Raw genomic sequence first — 17,690 nt, 5'->3', positions numbered from 1 at the left:
GCTTTGGCCCCTTTCCTGCCAAAATCGGGTCTGGAGCGTGGGATAAGACACTCCCATGTCAGGATTCTGGGAATTTCCGCTGGAAAAGCCACTCTCCTCCAGAATTCTGGGAATTCCCATTGAAAAAGCCCTCCCACCCAGGATTCCTGGAATTCCCACTGCAAAAGCCCTTCCAGCCAGGATTCCGGGAATTCCCAGGGCCGAGGCTGAAGGCCCGGGGGGCACCGGGGGCAAACTGAGGCACAGAGAGGGAGGGATGTGCTCCTGAGCCAGGTGTTCTGCCTGGGAAAGGGAGCGGCACCGGGATCAGGGCAGATTGGGATGTGGGGCAGTGGGAGTGGGCACCGGGAATGGGAACTGGGACCCTGCACTGGGATCGAGACCTGGACTGGGGCCCTGGGAGCGGGTAACAGGATCGGGCACGGGGACCGGGCACCCGGACCGTGCAGTGGGATCGGGAATCGTGACTGGGACCGGGATCGGGAACCGGGATCGGCACTGGGATGGAGCACCGGGACCGGGACCAGTGCTGGGAACGGGAACCAGGATCGCTTACTGGGAGCGAGTACCGGAGTGGGATGGGGCACCGTGACTGAGAGCGGGAACCGCGACCGGCACTGGGACCTGGCACTGAGATGGAGCAGCGGGACCGGCACCGGCACCGGAGGCGGGTGACGGCGGCGGCGGCGGTACCGAGCCCCGGGACCACTCGCCAGGAGCGGCAATGGACCCTGTCCCGGCTCGGAACGGCCCCGCACGGCGCAGCCGCGCTCCCGCCGAGCCCGCCCGGCTCTTCCGGCGGCGCCGGGAGGAGGAGGAGGAGCCGCGCGGGGAAGGTCACCGGGAGCGACACCGGGAGCGGCACCGGGACCATGCTGCGGCCCAGGGCGGCCGCGCTCGTTTCGCTGATGAGGGCGGCGGGGGACGGCCGCCGGTACCCGGACGTCTCGGGGGGGGCGCGGGTCCCGTCGCTCTGCTCCGCGCCCCCTCCGCAGCCGGTGATCGCCGCCAAGGAGCCGTTCCCGGTGGAGCTGCAGGAGGGGAAAACCTACGGCTGGTGCGCCTGCGGGCACAGCAAGCGCCAGGTCGGGCCGGGGGGGCCGGGAGAACCGGGGCGTCCAGGAGAACCGGGGTGGGGGGCGGGAGAACCGGGATCCCGGGAGGTTCCGGGGCTTCCCGGGTCGGGGACTCCGCGGTGGCTCCCAGGGGGCTCCGGGGGATCTGGGACTGGGAATCCCCGGGGGGCTCTGGAGGGTCCGGGGGCTCCGGGGATGGGATGGGATGGGATGGGATGGGATGGGATGGGATGGGATGGGATGGGATGGGATGGGATGGGATGGGATGGGATGGGATGCTCACGGTAGCCCCGGAGGAGCATCCGGCCACCCCCAAACCCCTCCTTGACGCCGTCCCCGTTTGTCCGCAGCCCTTCTGTGACGGTTCCCACAAGAAGGAGGCCCCGGGGCTGTCCTCGCTGCGCTTCACCCCCACCCGAACCGGCCCCGCGCTGCTCTGCGGCTGCAAACGCACCCGGAGCCCCCCGTACTGCGACGGCTCCCACCGGGAGGACGCGGTGCAGGCGGCGCCGCTGCACCCCCGCGCCTGAGCGGGGCTCGGCAGCACCGGCAGCACCGGGATCCCCATCCCGACCCCGGCACGGCCGCACGGCGGGAGGAGAGGCTCCAAACTCCAATGAAATCCTAATTCTGGAGCGCCGGGAGCTGCCCCGGCTGCAGGGATTCACCTCCCGACCCCAAATCAGCCTCTGGACAGTGGGATTGGAGGGAGGGACCCCAAATCAGCCTTTGGACCGTGGGATTGTCAGGAGGAACCTGGAGGTGTGAGAGCCCTGGGGTGCGGCACCTGTGCGGTTTGGAATGGGGGAACCTGTGGGATTTGGGATGCAGAGGCCAATGGGATTTGGGCAGGAGGGGTCTGTGGGGTTTGAGATGAAGGGACCTGCAGGATGTGGGGTTTGGCAGGAGGCTCTGTGGGATTTGGGCTCTGTGGGATCTCTCAAGAGGCTCTGTGGGATTTGGAATGGAGACACCAATGGGATTTGGTGGGAGGCTCTGTGGAATTTGGCAGGAGACTCTGTGGGCTCTGTGGGATCTCTCAGGAGGCTCTGGGCAGCTGCCCCTGTGGTGTTTGTTCATTTCCAAAGCCGGACCTGAGGTTTGCAAAGGTTGAACCGAGGACAAGCCCTGGAGAACGGGATTATTCCCAGGGACTGGGATCGTTCCCAGAAAATTGGGATCATTCCCAGGACAATAAACGTGATCTGAACACACTGAGCAGTCTGGGATGTACTGAGAGGGAAACCCAACACCAAAACACCCCCAAACCCAAATCATGGCCCTGCCCAGCCCGGGCAGTGTCCCCAGGCCAGGCAGTGCAATGGCTGAATTCCACACAGGAATTGTTTAATTTCACAGAAGAATTACTGAATTCCATGCAAGAATTATTGGATTCCACAGAGGAATTGTTGAATTCCCTGCAGGAATTGTTGAACTAGACACAGGAATTGTTGAATTCCGTGGAGAAATTGTTTAATTCCATGCAGGAATCGCTTCATTCCCTGCAGGAATTTGCTCCCTTCCCACGCTTGCCCCTCTCCGGAGCCTCCTGGCCAAAGGCGCCAAAATCTGATTTTAATTTTTATTTTCTTTTATTACAAACGCACCATGAGGGCAGGAGGAGAGGCTGGAAAGGGTGATACACAAAAAAAACCCAAACCAAACCAAACCAAACCAAACCAAAACAAAACAAAAAATTGGGATCATGGGAAACGGGGAGCAGCAGCAGCTCCATCCCAACCTTTGGGTGCCCCCAAATTTTCCTGGAGCTGTCAGGACTTTGGGAAGAGAAAATAATCCAGGGGATTTGTGCTGCCACCTCCAAGCTGGAGGAAAATACCCCCAAAATCCCCGAATTTACTGTGCAGAAGGGCAGAGCCCACAGGGAAAGAAAAGAAATCCCCCAAAAATGCTCAGGATGAGATCTGGGAAGAGCTGGAGCTGCTGGAGCTGGCAGCTATGAGGTGGAGTGTGAAACCCTGGAAAAAAACACAAAAAAACCCAAAAATGGGAAATAGAATCCTGCAGCAGAGCCCGGGGAGGCTGGGGGGGTGGTTGGGAGTTTTGGGGCTTTTGGGGTTTTGGGTTCTGTGCTTGGCCCTCACCTGTGCAACCACGGCCCGGCGGGGAGGAGGAGGAGGAGGAGGAGGAGAAGAAGACTTGAAGACTTCTGGGAAAAGCGGGAATGTGGGAATGGAGGAAAATGGAAATGTGGGAATTTGGGAATGCGGGTATTTGGGAACATGGGAATGCTGGAATTTGGGAATGTGGGAATTTGGGGGTGTGGCAGCTCCCAGCTCCGGGGGTGGGATGAGGGAGGGGCCTGCATCTTCCACAAGTCAAACTCAAACCTCAAAGCCCCCCAAAAAAACCACAAAACCAAACAAAAAGCAAACAAAAAAACCAAACAAAACCAACCCAAAGCACATTTAAAAATATCCGCCGCCATTTCTGCATCTTCTCCGCGTTTTTAAATTAGAAAATAATTCCGTAGAACTCTGCTCTGTCCCTATGTACACACCCACTTTTATAGAGGTCTGCAGGGGGTTTCAGGAATCCCTGGAGGGGTTTTAGGAATCCCAGGAGGATTTTTAGGAATCCCTGGGGGTTCTTAGCAGTCCCTGGAGGGTCTGCAGGAGTTCCAGGAGGATTTTTAGCAGCCCCTGCAGGGTTTTTTGGAGTCCCTGGAGGATTTCCAGAGTCCAGGAGGGTTTTCAGAGTCTCAGAAAGATTTTCCGGAGTCCCAGGAGGATTTTTCGGAATCCCAGGAGGATTTTTTTGAGTCTCAGGAGGATTTTTTGGAGTCCCAGGAGGGGTTTCTGGAGTCCCAGGAGAATTTTTCGGAGTCCCAGGAGGTTTTTAGCTCAGGGCCGAGCCCGCGCTGCCGTTCAGGGCGGTTTTGCGGCCGCGGGCGGGTGGCACCGGGTGGCAGCTGGGTGGCAGCGGGTGACAGTTCGAGGCGGAGCCGTTCAGGGCATGCCCGGGGGGGCCGGGCAGAGTGGGGGGCGATGCCAGCCCTGGGGGCGGTGCCAGCCCGGGGCTCTGCGCTTTGTCGCTGCCCGACTCGCACTCAGAGGCGCCGCTGGTGTTGGTACCGTCGGATGGCAGCGCCGGGCACAGCTTGAGCCGCTTGCAGGAGGGCTGGACGCGGTACTTGAGTGCCAGGGGACCGCTCTGGGGACACGGGGCACGGCTGGCAGTGCGCAGGGACACCGCGGGGACACCGGCACTGCCACACCCCTCACCCCCCCACCAATCCCCCGCTCTGGGATTTGTTATGGGAAAAGCTCCCCCATGACCAATTTTCCCACTTTTCCCCAAGGACAGATTTTTTCCAGGACTGGTTCCCTGTTTTATCCCCCCAAACCATATTTTTCCAGTTTTCCCAGTCTAGATATTCCCAGTTTCCCCAGTACAGGTTTTCCCAGTATTCCCAGCACAGCTTTTCCCGGTTTTCCCAGTTTCCCCATTTCCTCACCCTCCTCCAGGGGTAGATGTAGGCAATGTCCATCAGGGTGTAATATTCCTTCAGGGGCTCATCCTCGTAGAGCACCTCCACCTGGAGATGGGAAAGGATGGATCCAAACCCCAGGAAAAACTCCAAGTAAGGATGGATCCAGACCCCGGGAAAGGAGGGATCCAAACCCCCAGAAATTAGGGATCCAAACCCAGGGAAAGGAAAGATCCAGACTCGGGGAAAGGATGGATCCAGCCATGGGAAAAAGAAGGCTCTAGCCCCAGGGAAGGGACAGCCCAGAAGGAATATTTGGGACAAGCAGGGATCAGCAGTGGATGCAACACTGAGGGGACAAAACGGCCCCTCCGAGCTGAGCTGAGCGTGGCAGAATCCCGGCAGTGCCCCCCGAGCATTCCCAAACATTCCCAAACATTCAGAAGCACTCCCAAACATTCCTGACCATTCCTGAATGTTCCTGACCATTCCTGACCATTCCTGAATGTTCCTGACCATTCCCAAACATTCTGGAATGTTCCCGACTGTTCCCGACCATTCCCAAACAGACGGTCCAGAACGTTCCTGAGCATTCCCGAGCATTCCCAACTATTCCAGAAGGTTCCCAACTATTCCAGAAGCCCAGCTGCTCACCCGGTACTTGCTGGGCACGTCCATCTTGTTGCGCAGGAACTTGGCCAGGTGCAGCACGGTCATGGCCGCGGGGCAGCGCAGGAACCGCAGCCCGGGGCTGGGTGGGCACGGCGGTGCCTGGGGAGGGACAGCTCTGGGGGACCGGGTCTGGGGGGACCCGGCTTGGGAGACCTGGGCTTGGGGTGTCCCCCTGTACCCCAGAGGACCCCCCCCAAGGCAGCTGGGCACTGAGGACTCTGTGCCTCCACGGTGCCACCACAGTGCCACCCCTTGCTCACCTTGTCCTTGTCCAGGTCCCCGTTCTCCACAGCACCTTTCTGGTCCTCCCTGGGGAGGGACACGGGACAGAGTTTGGGGAAAGGTGGATCAGGGATGGCACTGCTGTGATCTGGGATCACACTGGGATCAGGGATGGCACTGCTGGGGTTCCAGATGGGGACAGGGAGCTGTAGGTGGTTCCAGGGCCCCGGGCAGTACCGGGAGCCCAGGTGGTACCGGAGCCCAGCCATATCGGAGCCCTGGGTGGTACCGGAGCCGGCCGTACCTGCAGTCCCGGTGGAACTCGATGGACAGACTGACGATCTCATCCTCGGGCCCCGTGCCCTGGTCCTGCTCAGCCACCTCGCCACGCTCCTCCTGTGAGCCCAGGGGAACTGCGGGACAGGGACACGGGCTGGGATACTGGGACACTGCAGCACTGGGACACTGACAGTGTGACACTGACCCTGTAACACTGACACTGACACTGTGACACTGACACTGACATTGTGAGATTGACACTCACACTTGTCATTGTGACACTGTGACCCTGTGACATGTGACACTCACCCTCGGCCACTGGGTACGCAGAGTAGAAGTCGCGTCTCCTCTTCATCTCATCTGTGGGAACAGGGACAGGGACAGGGATGGGGACAGGGACATGAGTGGGGACAGCACCACAGCTGGGGCGGGGTTAACAACAAGGGGCACAGGGGACATCCCAGAATGCCCAGGGAATTCCCGTGGGAGCTCCAGCAGGAGCCATCCCATAAACCCCAGAGTGGCACCCAATCCTGAGGGATTTTGGGTCCCCACACCCCAAATCCTGAACTTTTCCCCATTCCTGAGGCACTCAGAGCAAATCCACAGCTCCTGCTCCCAGACTGTCCCAAAGTTTGGGATGGGTGCCGTGTGCATGTGTCCTGCTGTCCCTGTGGGAATGGGAAATCCCTGGGAAGATCCTGGGAATTCAGGGGGATGGGAGTGAGTTTCAAACACCCCAAATTCCCAAATTCCTAAATTCCCAAATTCTCCCCATCCTTGGCTGTACCTTTGAAAAGCCCTGGGACCAGCTTGTACACGATGTCCTGGAGGGTTTTGTCCGACCTGGGGGAAACAGGAAAAGTGGGAGAAATCAGTGGGATTCAAGAGCAGTTTGTGCCCTGCACCTCCAGGCACAAACTTCCGCCAGCTCCCCTCTGGGTTTCCCATCCCAAACCCCAAATACTCAATTCCCCATCCCAAATCCCTCAAACCCCCAGTTCCCCATCCCAAAGCCTCAGATCTCCAATCCTCCATCCCAAAACCCCCAAACCCCAGTTCCCCATCCCAAATCCCCACTTCCTCATCCCAAGGCCTCAAATCTCCAAGTTTTTCCAGGTGTTCCCCAGTTTTCCCCCATGGTTTTCCCAGTTTTCCCACTTTTTCCCAGTTTTCCCCAATTTTTCCCACATTTTTCCCCACCTTGGCACCACATGGAGGTGCCACCACCCCCCAGGGCTCGGGGACAGTGGCGGCTCCGTCCCTGCAGGCAGAGACAGAGACTCTGGAGGAGTCATGGGAGTGTAAATATTATAGCAAGCCAGAAAAAATGGGGAAAAAAGGGAAGAAAGGGATGGATGGATGGATGGATGGATGGATGGATGGATGGATGGATGGATGGATGGACGGACCGATGGGGTCCAGGGTCTGTGGGAAAGGACACAGGGCACCCATCCCGCCATCTTTCTGCTGCCACACACATGTCACCAAGTGCTCTTCCCTCCGTGGTGGCATCTCCCCCTGTCCCTACTCCCCTCCCACCTGGAGAGCTCCTCAAACCCCCTCTGCTGCAGGATTTAGGGTCAGGAACAGAGCTGGGCAATGCAGGGGTGGGGACAGCAGTGGGACTGGGATGGAGGTGCCACAGGGATGGGGACACCAGTGGGACCAGAATGGAGCTGCTCCTGGGCTGGCAGCAGAGCCCCAGGGTCCCCCTGCTCCAGGTGCTTGGGGCTGTCCCCTGGAGCAGGGACAGGGCGTGAGGGGCCCCGCGAGTCCTCTGAGTCCCCTGAGCCCCCCGAGCCTCCTGAGCTCCCCAAGCCCCCCCAGAGGAGCCCCCCGGGCTCACCGGATGCTGAGCAGGGGCCGCGTTTTGTGCACCTGCACGTCGCACATGGGGCAGTACTTGTTGGTCTCCAGGTAACGAACAATGCAGGTTTTACAGACTGTGGGGACAGAGGGGCCCTCTGTGAGCAGGGGGACAAGGGGACAGAGCCCCTGGGACCCCCACACCAGCGTGGGGACAGGATCCCTGCCCAGTGCAGCCCCCCGCAGCTCCACGGGGCCTGGCACAGGGTGGGCACTGTGGGACGGGTCACTGTGGGGTTTCGGGGCACCCAGGGGACCCTTGGGGACACGCGGGACACTCACAGGAGTGCAGGCACTCCACGATGGTGGTGGCGTCGATGAAGTAGCCGCCGCAGAGGGCGCACATCAGGTGCGGGTTCAGCTCCGTGATCTTTATCCGGGTGGTCCTGTGCATCTTGGAGCAGCCCCAGGGCGGATCCTCCGTGCGGGAAACCCCCGCGGTCCCTTCGGATGGGACCTGCAGGGACCGCTGGAGGGGACACGGTGTCACTTGTCATTCCCAGCACTGCAGCCACCCCCGGCTCCAGGAGCTGCCGAGCCCCCTCTTCCTCAGCCCTGGCTGTCCCTGGGTGTCCCCAAGTGGGTCCCCAACACGCTGGGACACCTCCGAGCAGTGACAAATCCTCTCTGCCAGCAAACCCTCACCTGTGGCTGTGCGTACACAGCCCCCAAAAAAGTGCATTTTGGGTTGGCTCCATGGAAAAGGCATTTCCAGCAAAAATTCCATGGGTTTTCCTACAGAAAATCCCCAAGCCCGGTGTCGGGCACCTCCCCCGGGCAGGGACACCCAGCGGTGCCCGGTGGGCGCCGGTGACACCGGGAGCCGCCGGCGCTTCCCCCGGTTCCAGCGGGAGCCGCCGGAGCGCGGGATCGCCGCAGTTTCGGTGTTTCCATGGCAACCCCGACACTTGGAGAGCAGCCGGGATATTGTCACTGCCACCCGAGGCCAGGCGACAGGCGGCGAGGAGATGAGCGGGGCACGGCGGCGGCAGGGCCGGGGCACCGGCGGTGGCACCGCACGGCTGCAGGGACAGGCGTGTGACACACGGGGACACAGAGAGGGACACACGGTGACACACATGTGACACACAGGGACATGCGTGTGACACACAAGGACACACAGAGGGACACACAGGGACACACATGTGACACGCAGGGACACGTATGGGCAACAGTACACATGCATTAGGACACCAGCACCAGGGATGGGGACACTGCTGGGATTGGGATGGGGGTGCCACAGGGATGGGGACACTGTTGGGATATTTCAGGGACAGGATGTCACTGGGACTGGGATTGGGGTCCCACAGGGAGGGCACACCATTGGCACTGGGATGGAGGTGTTGCAGGAGTGGGGACACCACAGGGACACCATTGGGACTGGGATGGAGGTGCCACAGGGAGGGGGACACCATTGGGACTGGGATGGGGACACCACAGGGATGGGCACACTGCTGGGACTGGGATGCTGCAGAGATGGGGACACCACTGGGAGCGGGATGGGGACACTACCGTGCTGGAGGGGCAGCAGCCAAGGGGGGTTCAGGAACCCCGGGGAGGTTGGGGGCCCCCAGAACCCCCTCCCAGCCCAGCCCCACTCCCCCGGGTCTGCCCCCAGCCCCAGGGGATGGAGGGGGGGCCCGACCAGCCCCTCCCCGTGTCGGGGGTCCCGCGGTGCCCTGTCCCCGTCACCCCCGCACGGGACCGGGCAGCCCCGCCAGACACCGGAGAGCCACGGCTGCATTTTGGAGGGGATTTCGCCGCTTTCGGTGCTCGCAGCCGTCAATGGCGGCCCCGGGGCTCGGCGGGAGGGGGGAGCCCGAGCCACCGGCGCGAACCGGTTCTAATAACCCGGCCGATAACGGCCGCGCTTTCCCGTGCTGGGGAGAGGGGGAACAAAGCCCCGGCCGCAGTCCCCGGGACCGTCCCGTCCCGCCGGTGGCTCCCGCACCCCCGGCAGCGACTTTCAGGCTCTTTTGTCTCCGTGGGTGGTGGCCCGGCGCGGTGCTCCCCCCTCCCCGAAGCCCCCGGGCCGGGCACGGGCGGGGAAGGGCGTTTCAAAGTCACCGCCAACTCGGGCCCCCACCCCCGGGACCCCCGGCGGCGGCGGCGGCGGCGGCGGCGGCGGGCGTGGGGCTCGGGAAATGCCCCGGGACGGCTCCCCCGGCACGGCCCGGGCCTCGCACGTCACCCACGGGGCCCGGAGCGCCGGGAACGCGAGGGGACAGACCCGGGAACGCGAGGGGACAGCCCCGGAGCGCGGCCCCGCCACCCCCGGCAGCGCCCGCCGGGACCCCCCCACCATTCCCGGCGTGCGGGACGCGGCACCGGAGCTGCGGGAATGGGGAGGAAGCCCCGCTGGACACGAGTGACCACAGAGCGTGTGGGGACAAGGACACGCTACACGGCACCGGGAGCGGCGGCGGGACGGGACCGCGGGGCGTGACACCCGGGGGACACGGATACCGGGGGGGACACGGACACCGGGGGGGACACGGACACCGGGGGGGACACGGATACCCGGGGGTGGGCACTGACAGACGGGGGACACGGAGACACGGGGTGGCCTCGGCCACGCGTGCCCCGCGCTGTGCCCGGGGGGTGCCCGGCCGCGCCCCCGGCAGCTCCCGCCGCCTCCGGGGCCGCACGGCCCGGTGGGGCCGGGGGTGGGGCGGCCCCGGTGGCCCCGGGGCGTCCCCTTTGTACTCGGGGCCGGCTGTCAGCGCGGCCCGGCCCCTCCGCCCGCCCCGGGGGGGTCCCGCCGCGCCCCCCCGGCCCCGGAGCGGTCCCGGCGCGCCGGGCGCGGTGCGGGGGCGGCGCGGCCCCCCCCCCCCGGGGCTGTCGGGGCTCCGCAGCCGCCGCCGGTGCGGCCGGGGGGGTCCCGGGGCACAAAGCGGGGGCGGCGGCGGCCATCGCCATCTTTGGGGCCGGCGGGGCGGGGGGACCGCGGCCGGGCCCGGGCCGGAGGGGGGCACCGGGGCCGGTCCCTACCTGGTGGCGGCGGCAGCGGCGGCCCCGCGGCCGCCCCTCCGCTCCCGCGACTCGGCTCGGCTCGGCTCGGGCGGCGCTGCGGCCGCGGCCCTTTTATATTTTTTTTTTCCCTCCACTCTCCCTCTCCTTTTCTTTTTTTTTTTTTCCTTCTTTTTTTTTTTTTTCCTCCTTCCTCCTCCTTTTTTAAAATATTTTCCTCTTTTTTTAATTTTTTTTTTATTTTTTCCCACCTCCAGCCGCCGCCAGGCCCCGCCCGCCTCACGTGACCTCATTCCTTTGGGGGGCTGCGGAGGAGGGAGCGAGGGGCCGAGATTGGGGGGACCCCCCCGGAACCCCCCAGCCCCAGTGATGGCGGAGATCCCCGGGGGGGAAACGAGAAAGCCCCCAAAACCGCTGGAACGGCCCCAAAACGCGGTGCCCGGTGGAAGCTCCGGGCGCGGTGTCCCCCCACCGGGGACCCCGTTTTGGCCACAAATTGTGACTCGGGACGAGCGGGATCCTCTGCGGGACCCTCGGGAGAAGGAAAGGGAAGAGGGGAAAAAAGAAAGAAAAAAAACCCCAGAAATAAAAGGAATTTCAAGAGGGAAAATGGAAAATTGGAGGAGTGGGATGGAAAAAAAAGGGGAGAAAATAGGAAAAAATAGGGGCCAAATGAAAGAAAGAAAAGGAAATGGGAAAATGAGAGGGGGGAAAGGGAGGAAATAAAAGAAAAGGAAGAAAAATAGAGGGAAATTAGAGAAAAGGAAAAAAATGGAAAAGAAGGAAGGAAAAAGAAGAAAAACAGGGAAATTAGAAAAAAGGGGGAAATGGACAAGAAGAGGGGAAAGAGAGGTGAAAAAACTAAGGAAAATAAAAATTAGGGAAAGAAAGGGAGAACGGGAAAATCGGGGAGAAAGGAATGGAAAAAAGGAAGGTAAGAAAAAATGGAGGGAAATTAGAGAAAGATGGAAAACGATAGGGAGAAGGAAGGGAAGAAAACCGGGAAAATGAGAGGGGGGAAAAAAGGGAAAAGGAAGAAAAAAGAACAGGAGAAAAGGAAAGGAGAAAAGAGGGAAGAACAGTAAGGAGGGAGAGAAAAAAGGCAGGAAAAGAGAAGAAGAGTGAAAAAAAAAAATAGAAAAGCCGGGAAGGAAATAAAGGAGGGGAAAGAGGCAGGAGGAGGAGCGGGAGGCGCTGAGCGAACGCGGCTCTCACATGCCCGGGATTACCGGCGGCTCCCCGCCCCGCCCGCTGCCGGCGCTCGCAGCCCGGCCCCGTCCCGGTGGCCCCGTGCCCGGGGGTTCCCAGTGAGCCTCTGTCCGTGCCGCTGTCTCGGTTCCCGGGATCGCGGGGTCGGTGCCTGCTGGAGCTGTTACCAGTGCCGGTCTCAGTGCTCGGTTGCCCCGGTTCCGGCGTCCCGGTGCTGGTTCCAGTAGGGCCGTGGCCGGTGTCGAGTGTCCTGTGCTTGGGGCCAGTGTCTGGTGTCCTGTTCCCGGTGTCCGTTGCCGGTGCCTGTCCCCGTTCCCCATTCCCGCTGTCCTGTTCCCGGTATCCTGTCCCCGTATCCCGTTCCCGGTGTCCCGATTGCATTACCGGTGTCCCGTTCCCGTTCCCAATGTCCCATTCCCGGTATCTCGTTCCCAATCCCGGTATCCCGTTCCCGCTCCCGTTCTCGGTGTCCCGGTCCCATTGCCGGTGTTCCGGTATTCCGGGTGTCTCGTTCCCTTTGCCGGTATTCCCGGTGTCTCGCTCCCGTTGCCGGTGTCCCGTTCCTTGTGTCCCGGTATTCCCGCTGTCCCGTTCTCGTCCCCGGTATTCCGTTTCCATTCCCGGTGTCCCGTTCCTTGTGTCCCATTCCCGGTGTCCCGTTCCCAGTGTCCCGTTGTCTCGGTCTCGTTCCTGGTGTCCCGTTTCCATTCCCGGTATCCCGTTCCTGGTGTCCCGTTTCCATTCCCGGTATCCCGTTCCTGGTGTCCCGTTTCCATTCCCGGTATCCCGTGTCCCGTTTCTATTCCCGGTATCCCGTCCTCGTTCCCGGTATCCCGTTTCCATTCCCGGTGTCCCGGTATTCCCAGTATTCCGTTTTTATTCCCAGTTTTTGTTCCGGTTTCCGCAGTGAGGGCCATGAGCGCGAGCAGCTGCCAGCGCGGTCTCTGTGGCGCAATCGGTTAGCGCGTTCGGCTGTTAACCGAAAGGTTGGTGGTTCGAGCCCACCCAGGGACGGGCCGCTCCTTTTCCTTTTCCCGGGAGGGACGGAACCGGACACGGAGAGCGTTCGCTTGCCGGGCATCCGCTCGCAGTGGTCCCTCCGACGTGGAGAAGCAGCTCCCGGTGCCCCCAAACCGTCCCCGCTGTGCTCCCACGAGGACCTTTTGGGACATTAAAATCGCACCTGTTCCTGTTTCCGTCCAAATCCCGTATTTTGCCTCAAAATTAAACTGAAGGGGGTCCCAAGGGTGCCAGACCGAGCTTCCCCTCTCTGAAAACTCCAGTAAATTCCATTTTTCTGCCCTGAGACGATGGAATTCCCGAACTGCCGGAATTCCTCTTCAACCCCGGGCACGAGGCCACGCTGGGATCGATTCCGGGTATTCTCCCCTGGCTCTGCCCGGGGCTGCTCCCACAGCCGGAACGCGGGCTCCGGCTCCCGCCAGGTACTTTTTGTGACGGAAAACCCCTCAAAAACGCACTTTAAAAATAGGATTTAAAAATAAGATTTAAAAATGGGATTTAAAACCGCAGCGGGCACGGGCCGGGCTCTGCCTGCCCATCGGGGCCGGGATGTGCCGTGACCCCAGAGTGACCCCAACCTCCCCCACCCCGTGCCGGCGCTTCCCGAGGAGATTTTTGGGAGAATCCCCTTTGGATCGGCGAGCTCGGGGCTGTGTCCCCACCCTTGGAGATGCGGCTGTTCTCCTGATGGATCCAGCTGTGCCCCGATTATCCAGCTGTTCCCCAATCCAGCTGTGCACCCACTGATCCATTTGCTCCCCATTGCTCCAGCTGTTCCCCCCACTGATCCAGATGTGCCTTCATTTATTCAGCCCTGCCCCGATCCATCTGTTTCCCCATTTTCCAGCTGTTCCCATTTATCCAGACATTCCCATTTTTTCCAGTTTTCCCCCATTTTTCCAGCTGTTTCCCCATTTTCCAGCTGTTTCTCCCTTTTTCCAGATGACACCCCTCCCGCACTCCCGTCATGCCTCGCGCGCTCACTGTGACTCGTCACTTTCCCGCCCCGCCACCCTCCCCTGCCTCAGCCAATCACCTGCGCGCGCCCCAGCCGCTCCCGCCAATCCCCAGCAGCCTCCGGCTCCAGGCGGCGGCGGCGGCCAATGGCGAGCGTGGAAGGCGAAACTACTGGCGGCGGCCACCAATGGAAAGCGTTGGCGTGAGAGCGGCGGTGGCAGTGACCAATGGAAAGCGGTGAGGGCGGGACCAGCGGGGCCGACAGCCAATGGGAAGTGGTGAGGGCGGGAGCGGCGGCGGCGCGGCCGGGCCGGAGCGGGGCCTGGGCAGAGACCGAGCCGGGAGCGGAGCGGGGGCGGTGCAGGGACACGGCGGTGACACAGCAGTGACAGAGCGGTGACAGAACGGTGACCGAGGGGTGATTGAACAGCCGCAGCCATGGTGAGATCCGGCACGGCACCTCCGGGGCCCGGCACAGTGCGGGGGAGGCCGCTCCGTGAGGGGAGGCCCGTGGGCAGCGGGGCAAGGAGCGGCCGGGGCTGAACCCCAGCTCGGAGTGGCGGTACCGGGGGGGCCGCGGGGGCCGCTTCGTGAGGGGAGGCCCGGCAAGGAGCGGTGGGGGCTGAACCCCAGCTCGGGGTGGCGGTACCGGGACACCCCGGAGGCCGCTCCGGTGCCCTGAGCCACCTCTCCGTGCAGTCGATCATGTCGTACAACGGCGGGGCCGTGATGGCCATGCGGGGCCGGGGCTGCGTGGCCATCGCCGCGGACCGGCGCTTCGGCGTGCAGGCGCAGACCGTGACCACCGACTTCCAGAAGATTTTCCCCATGGGCCAGAGGCTCTACATCGGCCTGGCCGGGCTGGCCACGGACGTGCAGACCGTGTAAGTGAGGGCCCGGCAGGGCTGGGGATTTGGGTTAATGGGAATTAACGGTGCCGATGCTGCTGTGCCTGGTTCTGCTGCTGGGAGAGGTTTGGAAATAAAGCAGCCTGATTGGGATCACATCACTGCTGGAGTTGGGATTTCACTGGTGGAGTTGGGATTTCACTGCTAGAGTTGGGACTTCACTGCTGGAGTTGGGATTTCACTGCTAAAATTCAACTTGCACTGCCAATATTGAACTTTTACTGCTAAAACAGAACCTTCACTACTAAAATTTAACTTTAACTCCTAAAATTCACCTTTCACTGCTAAAATTCAATTTTAACTCCTAAAGTTGAACTCTCACTGCTAAAATTCCACTTTCACCCCTGAAATTCATCTTTTCCTCTCACAGTTCCAGCTCAGCTGCAGCAGCAGCTGTGTGTGCAGCCCTCGGTGCTGGTGTCTGTCAGCAGCAGAAGCAGCCAGGCCTGGCTGAGGGGAAGCAGCAGGACCCTGCTTTGCTTTAAGCCCAGCTCTGATCTCTTGCAGGGCCCAGAGGCTGAAGTTTAGGCTGAACCTCTATGAGCTGAAGGAAGGGAGGCAGATCAAGCCCCAGACCTTCATGAGCATGGTGTCCAACCTGCTCTACGAGAGGAGGTAAAACTGAAAAGCTGCAATTTCTGTGTGGTGCCAGAGAGGGCTGAGGGTGCTGGAATGGCCAAAGGAGCCTCGATCATTTCCTGCTGCCACCACCCCCTCTCTGAGCAGGTTTTTGTTCTCTTGGGGTGACATTTCCTCCCCAAATTCAAACAGAATCAGTTGTCAAAGCAGAACGAACTCCTTCTGCTTCAGGATGGTCTGCTATGCCAAAACCATGGCAGGGCTCTCCCTGAAAGCAGCTGTGGGATGGTTTCTGTGCCAGGAAAACATTTCTGAGGATGTGGGACTGCACCAGGGCTTGGAATGGGGACAGCTCTGGGCACTGGAGGGAATGGCTGGGTTGGAAATTCAGGGAAGGGAGGGTGAGCTCTGTGAATGGGGATCCTAAAGCTGCCAGAGCTCCAGGAGCGTTCGGACACTGCTGCTGGGCACAGGTTGGGATTCTGGGAATTGTCCTGTGCTGAGATGATCCCTGTGGTCCCAGAAGAGCAGGGTGATCCTTGTGGTCCCTCCTGGCTGTCCCTGTCCCTAGGGCTGTCCTGAGCCCAGCTGGGCTGGGAATGGTCATGATCCCAAAGCTGCCAGAACTCCAGGAGCATTCGGACACCGCTCCTGGGCAAGGCTGGGATTTTGGGGAATTGTCCCATGCCAAGATGATCCTTGTGGTCTCAGAAGAGCAGGGTGATTCCTGTGGTCCCTCCGGGACTGTCCCTGTGCCCAGGGCTGTCCTGAGCCCAGCTGTGTCCCCAGGTTTGGTCCCTACTACACGGAGCCGGTGATCGCGGGGCTGGACCCGCTCAGCCACGAACCCTTCATCTGCTCTCTGGACCTCATCGGCTGCCCCATGGTCACTGACGACTTCGTCGTCAGCGGCACCTGCTCCGAGCAGATGTACGGGATGTGCGAGTCCCTGTGGGAACCCGACATGGTCAGTGGGGCTGGGGTCATCTGGGATAGCCTGGGGTCACCTGGGATAGTCTGGGGTCACCTAGGGTCCCCTACCTGGCATCTCCTGGGGTCACGTGGGATAGCCTGCGGTCACCTGGGATCTCCTGTGGTCTGTGGATTCAGGAGTTCTCCCTTCTGTGCTCACTGGAGACACTGAGCTGGGGAGAGGCTTCATTCCAAGTGTGCCTTGTGCAGCCTGAGAGAGAAAGCTTGCAGGGTTTTGGGGGGTTTGGGTGAAATTTCTGGGAGGATGTGCAGCCCAGGTGAAGCCCTGTGCTCCCTCTGTACCCCAGGAGCCCGAGCACCTCTTCGAGACCATCTCGCAGGCCATGCTCAACGCTGTGGACAGAGATGCCATCTCCGGGATGGGCGTGGTGGTGCACGTCATGTGAGTGCTGGGGCTCCCGGGGACTGGGCAGTGCCTTCTCTTCCCTTCCTTCCCTCAGGGATCCCCAAATCCAGGGGTTGGGCACTGCCTTCCCTTCCCTCAGGGATCCCCAAACCCTTCCCTTCCCTCAAGGATCCCCCAAATCCTGCCCCTCCTCAGCCAGGCTCTGTTCCTTCCCAGGGTTTGATTTTGCTGGTGCAGTTCCTTGCTGGAGCCAAGAAATGACTCCTGGAGTTTGAGTCCCTCTGCTCAATTCCCTGTCTGCATTCCCATGGGATTGAGGATGGAATCCTGGAATTTTGAGTCCTGCTGCTCAGGGATTCTGTGGTTGCATTCCCATGGGAATGAGGAGCTCTGCCCCTCATGGATGCAGCATTAACTCCCAGAATTCTCATGGGATTGAGGAGCTCTGCCCCCGCCATGGATGCAGCATTAACTCTCACCTCTGTCACCAGCTGCCTTTGGAAAATCCCATTTTGCCCCTGCAGCACCCCAACCCTGGGAGCTCCCCACAATGAAGGGTTTATTGATTGTTGTCACAACCACCTGAGCTCCTGCCTGTGCACCTGGGACTTACCAAGGCAGAACAAGCTCTAGGAAGGGTTTAAACCTGTGTTTAGCAGTAAATAATCTCATCTTTTTCCCTTTCCAGAGAGAAAGACAAGATCACCACCAGGACCCTGAAAGCTCGCATGGATTAGCCCAGCCCAGCTGCTCTGTGCCACTCGGGACTTTTTAAAATAAAACTCTGCCCTGAACTTCCCTTTTGGTGCCTTTGAGCAGGGTCAGGATGTCACCCTGGCTGCCAGGACACAGAGGTGGCTCCAGGAGTGTCACCCTTCATCCAGTCCATCCCTTCAGCACCTCCCAGATTGGGATGGAAATACAAATTATCCCAAGCAAGCAGAGGGAAAACCTAACCCTGTCCAGTGACAGGGACACCTTGACTGTCCCAGGGGGCTCCAGCCTGGTCTGGGACATTTCCAGAGATGGATCAGCCACAGCTGCTCTGGGAATTCCATCCCAGCCCCTCCCAGGAGGGGAATTCCTTCCCAAAATTCCATTTAAACCCTGCCCCTCTCCCAGTTTTCCCCCATCCT

At 60.9% G+C, this 17,690-nt stretch overlaps 3 protein-coding genes and 1 non-coding gene across 6 annotated transcripts; 3 read left to right on the top strand and 1 right to left on the bottom strand.

The window, feature by feature from the left end:
* The first annotated feature begins 154 nt into the window (after positions 1–154).
* Positions 155–2,290, top strand: CISD3 (CDGSH iron sulfur domain 3). The gene is made up of 2 exons (XM_054649823.2): positions 155–1,085; positions 1,427–2,290. The coding sequence occupies exons 1-2, from the start codon at positions 636–638 to the stop codon at positions 1,604–1,606; spliced, it is 630 nt and encodes a 209-aa protein (XP_054505798.2). The 5' UTR covers positions 155–635; the 3' UTR covers positions 1,607–2,290.
* A 1,467-nt stretch (positions 2,291–3,757) lies between these two features.
* Positions 3,758–13,449, bottom strand: PCGF2 (polycomb group ring finger 2). 3 transcript variants are annotated; one of them, XM_077190829.1, is made up of 10 exons: positions 10,791–11,701; positions 7,852–8,038; positions 7,550–7,646; positions 6,491–6,546; positions 6,010–6,060; positions 5,726–5,834; positions 5,460–5,508; positions 5,182–5,298; positions 4,555–4,635; positions 3,758–4,250 (listed from the first exon to the last, which is right to left on the bottom strand). In XM_077190829.1, exons 1-10 carry the CDS (start codon positions 10,830–10,832, stop codon positions 3,936–3,938), a joined length of 1,104 nt encoding a protein of 367 aa, XP_077046944.1. In that variant the 5' UTR covers positions 10,833–11,701; the 3' UTR covers positions 3,758–3,935. The 3 variants fall into 3 exon arrangements, 2 of the variants coding, with proteins under 2 accessions (XP_077046944.1, XP_077046945.1); XM_077190830.1 differs by lacking the exon at positions 10,791–11,701 and adding an exon at positions 10,561–10,742; XR_013185278.1 differs by lacking the exons at positions 3,758–4,250; positions 4,555–4,635; positions 5,182–5,298; ... (3 more) ...; positions 6,491–6,546; positions 7,550–7,646 and having other exon boundaries at positions 7,901–8,038; positions 10,791–13,449.
* Positions 12,689–12,762, top strand: TRNAN-GUU (transfer RNA asparagine (anticodon GUU)). The gene has a single exon. It is a non-coding gene; the product is annotated as a tRNA-Asn (tRNA).
* Positions 13,450–14,004: 555 nt separating the features above from the next.
* On the top strand, positions 14,005–17,348 carry PSMB3 (proteasome 20S subunit beta 3). Its single transcript, XM_054649897.2, has 6 exons — positions 14,005–14,169; positions 14,428–14,612; positions 15,144–15,251; positions 16,005–16,182; positions 16,496–16,590; positions 17,243–17,348. Exons 1-6 carry the CDS (start codon positions 14,167–14,169, stop codon positions 17,289–17,291), a joined length of 618 nt encoding a protein of 205 aa, XP_054505872.1. The 5' UTR covers positions 14,005–14,166; the 3' UTR covers positions 17,292–17,348.
* The last annotated feature ends 342 nt before the right edge of the window (positions 17,349–17,690 follow it).

This window comes from Agelaius phoeniceus, chromosome 26, assembly GCF_051311805.1.
Source record: "Agelaius phoeniceus isolate bAgePho1 chromosome 26, bAgePho1.hap1, whole genome shotgun sequence".
In the NCBI taxonomy this organism is placed as follows: Eukaryota; Metazoa; Chordata; class Aves; order Passeriformes; family Icteridae; genus Agelaius; species Agelaius phoeniceus.
This window is presented reverse-complemented; position numbering and strand designations above follow the sequence as displayed.

Coding starts and splice junctions, on each gene's coding strand:
- CISD3 (XM_054649823.2), top strand. CDS start 636: ATGGAGCAGCGGGACCGGCACCGGCACCGGAGGCGGGTGACGGCGGCG. Junction 1,086..1,426: donor GCGGGCACAGCAAGCGCCAG/GTCGGGCCGGGG, acceptor GTTTGTCCGCAG/CCCTTCTGTGACGGTTCCCA.
- PCGF2 (XM_077190829.1), bottom strand. CDS start 10,832: ATGAGGTCACGTGAGGCGGGCGGGGCCTGGCGGCGGCTGGAG. Junction 8,039..10,790: donor GGGCCTGGCGGCGGCTGGAG/GTGGGAAAAAAT, acceptor TGTCCCCTCCAG/CGGTCCCTGCAGGTCCCATC. Junction 6,547..7,549: donor CGGCCCCTGCTCAGCATCCG/GTGAGCCCGGGG, acceptor TGTTTCCCCCAG/GTCGGACAAAACCCTCCAGG.
- PSMB3 (XM_054649897.2), top strand. Junction 14,613..15,143: donor GCCACGGACGTGCAGACCGT/GTAAGTGAGGGC, acceptor GATCTCTTGCAG/GGCCCAGAGGCTGAAGTTTA. Junction 16,591..17,242: donor GGCGTGGTGGTGCACGTCAT/GTGAGTGCTGGG, acceptor TTCCCTTTCCAG/AGAGAAAGACAAGATCACCA.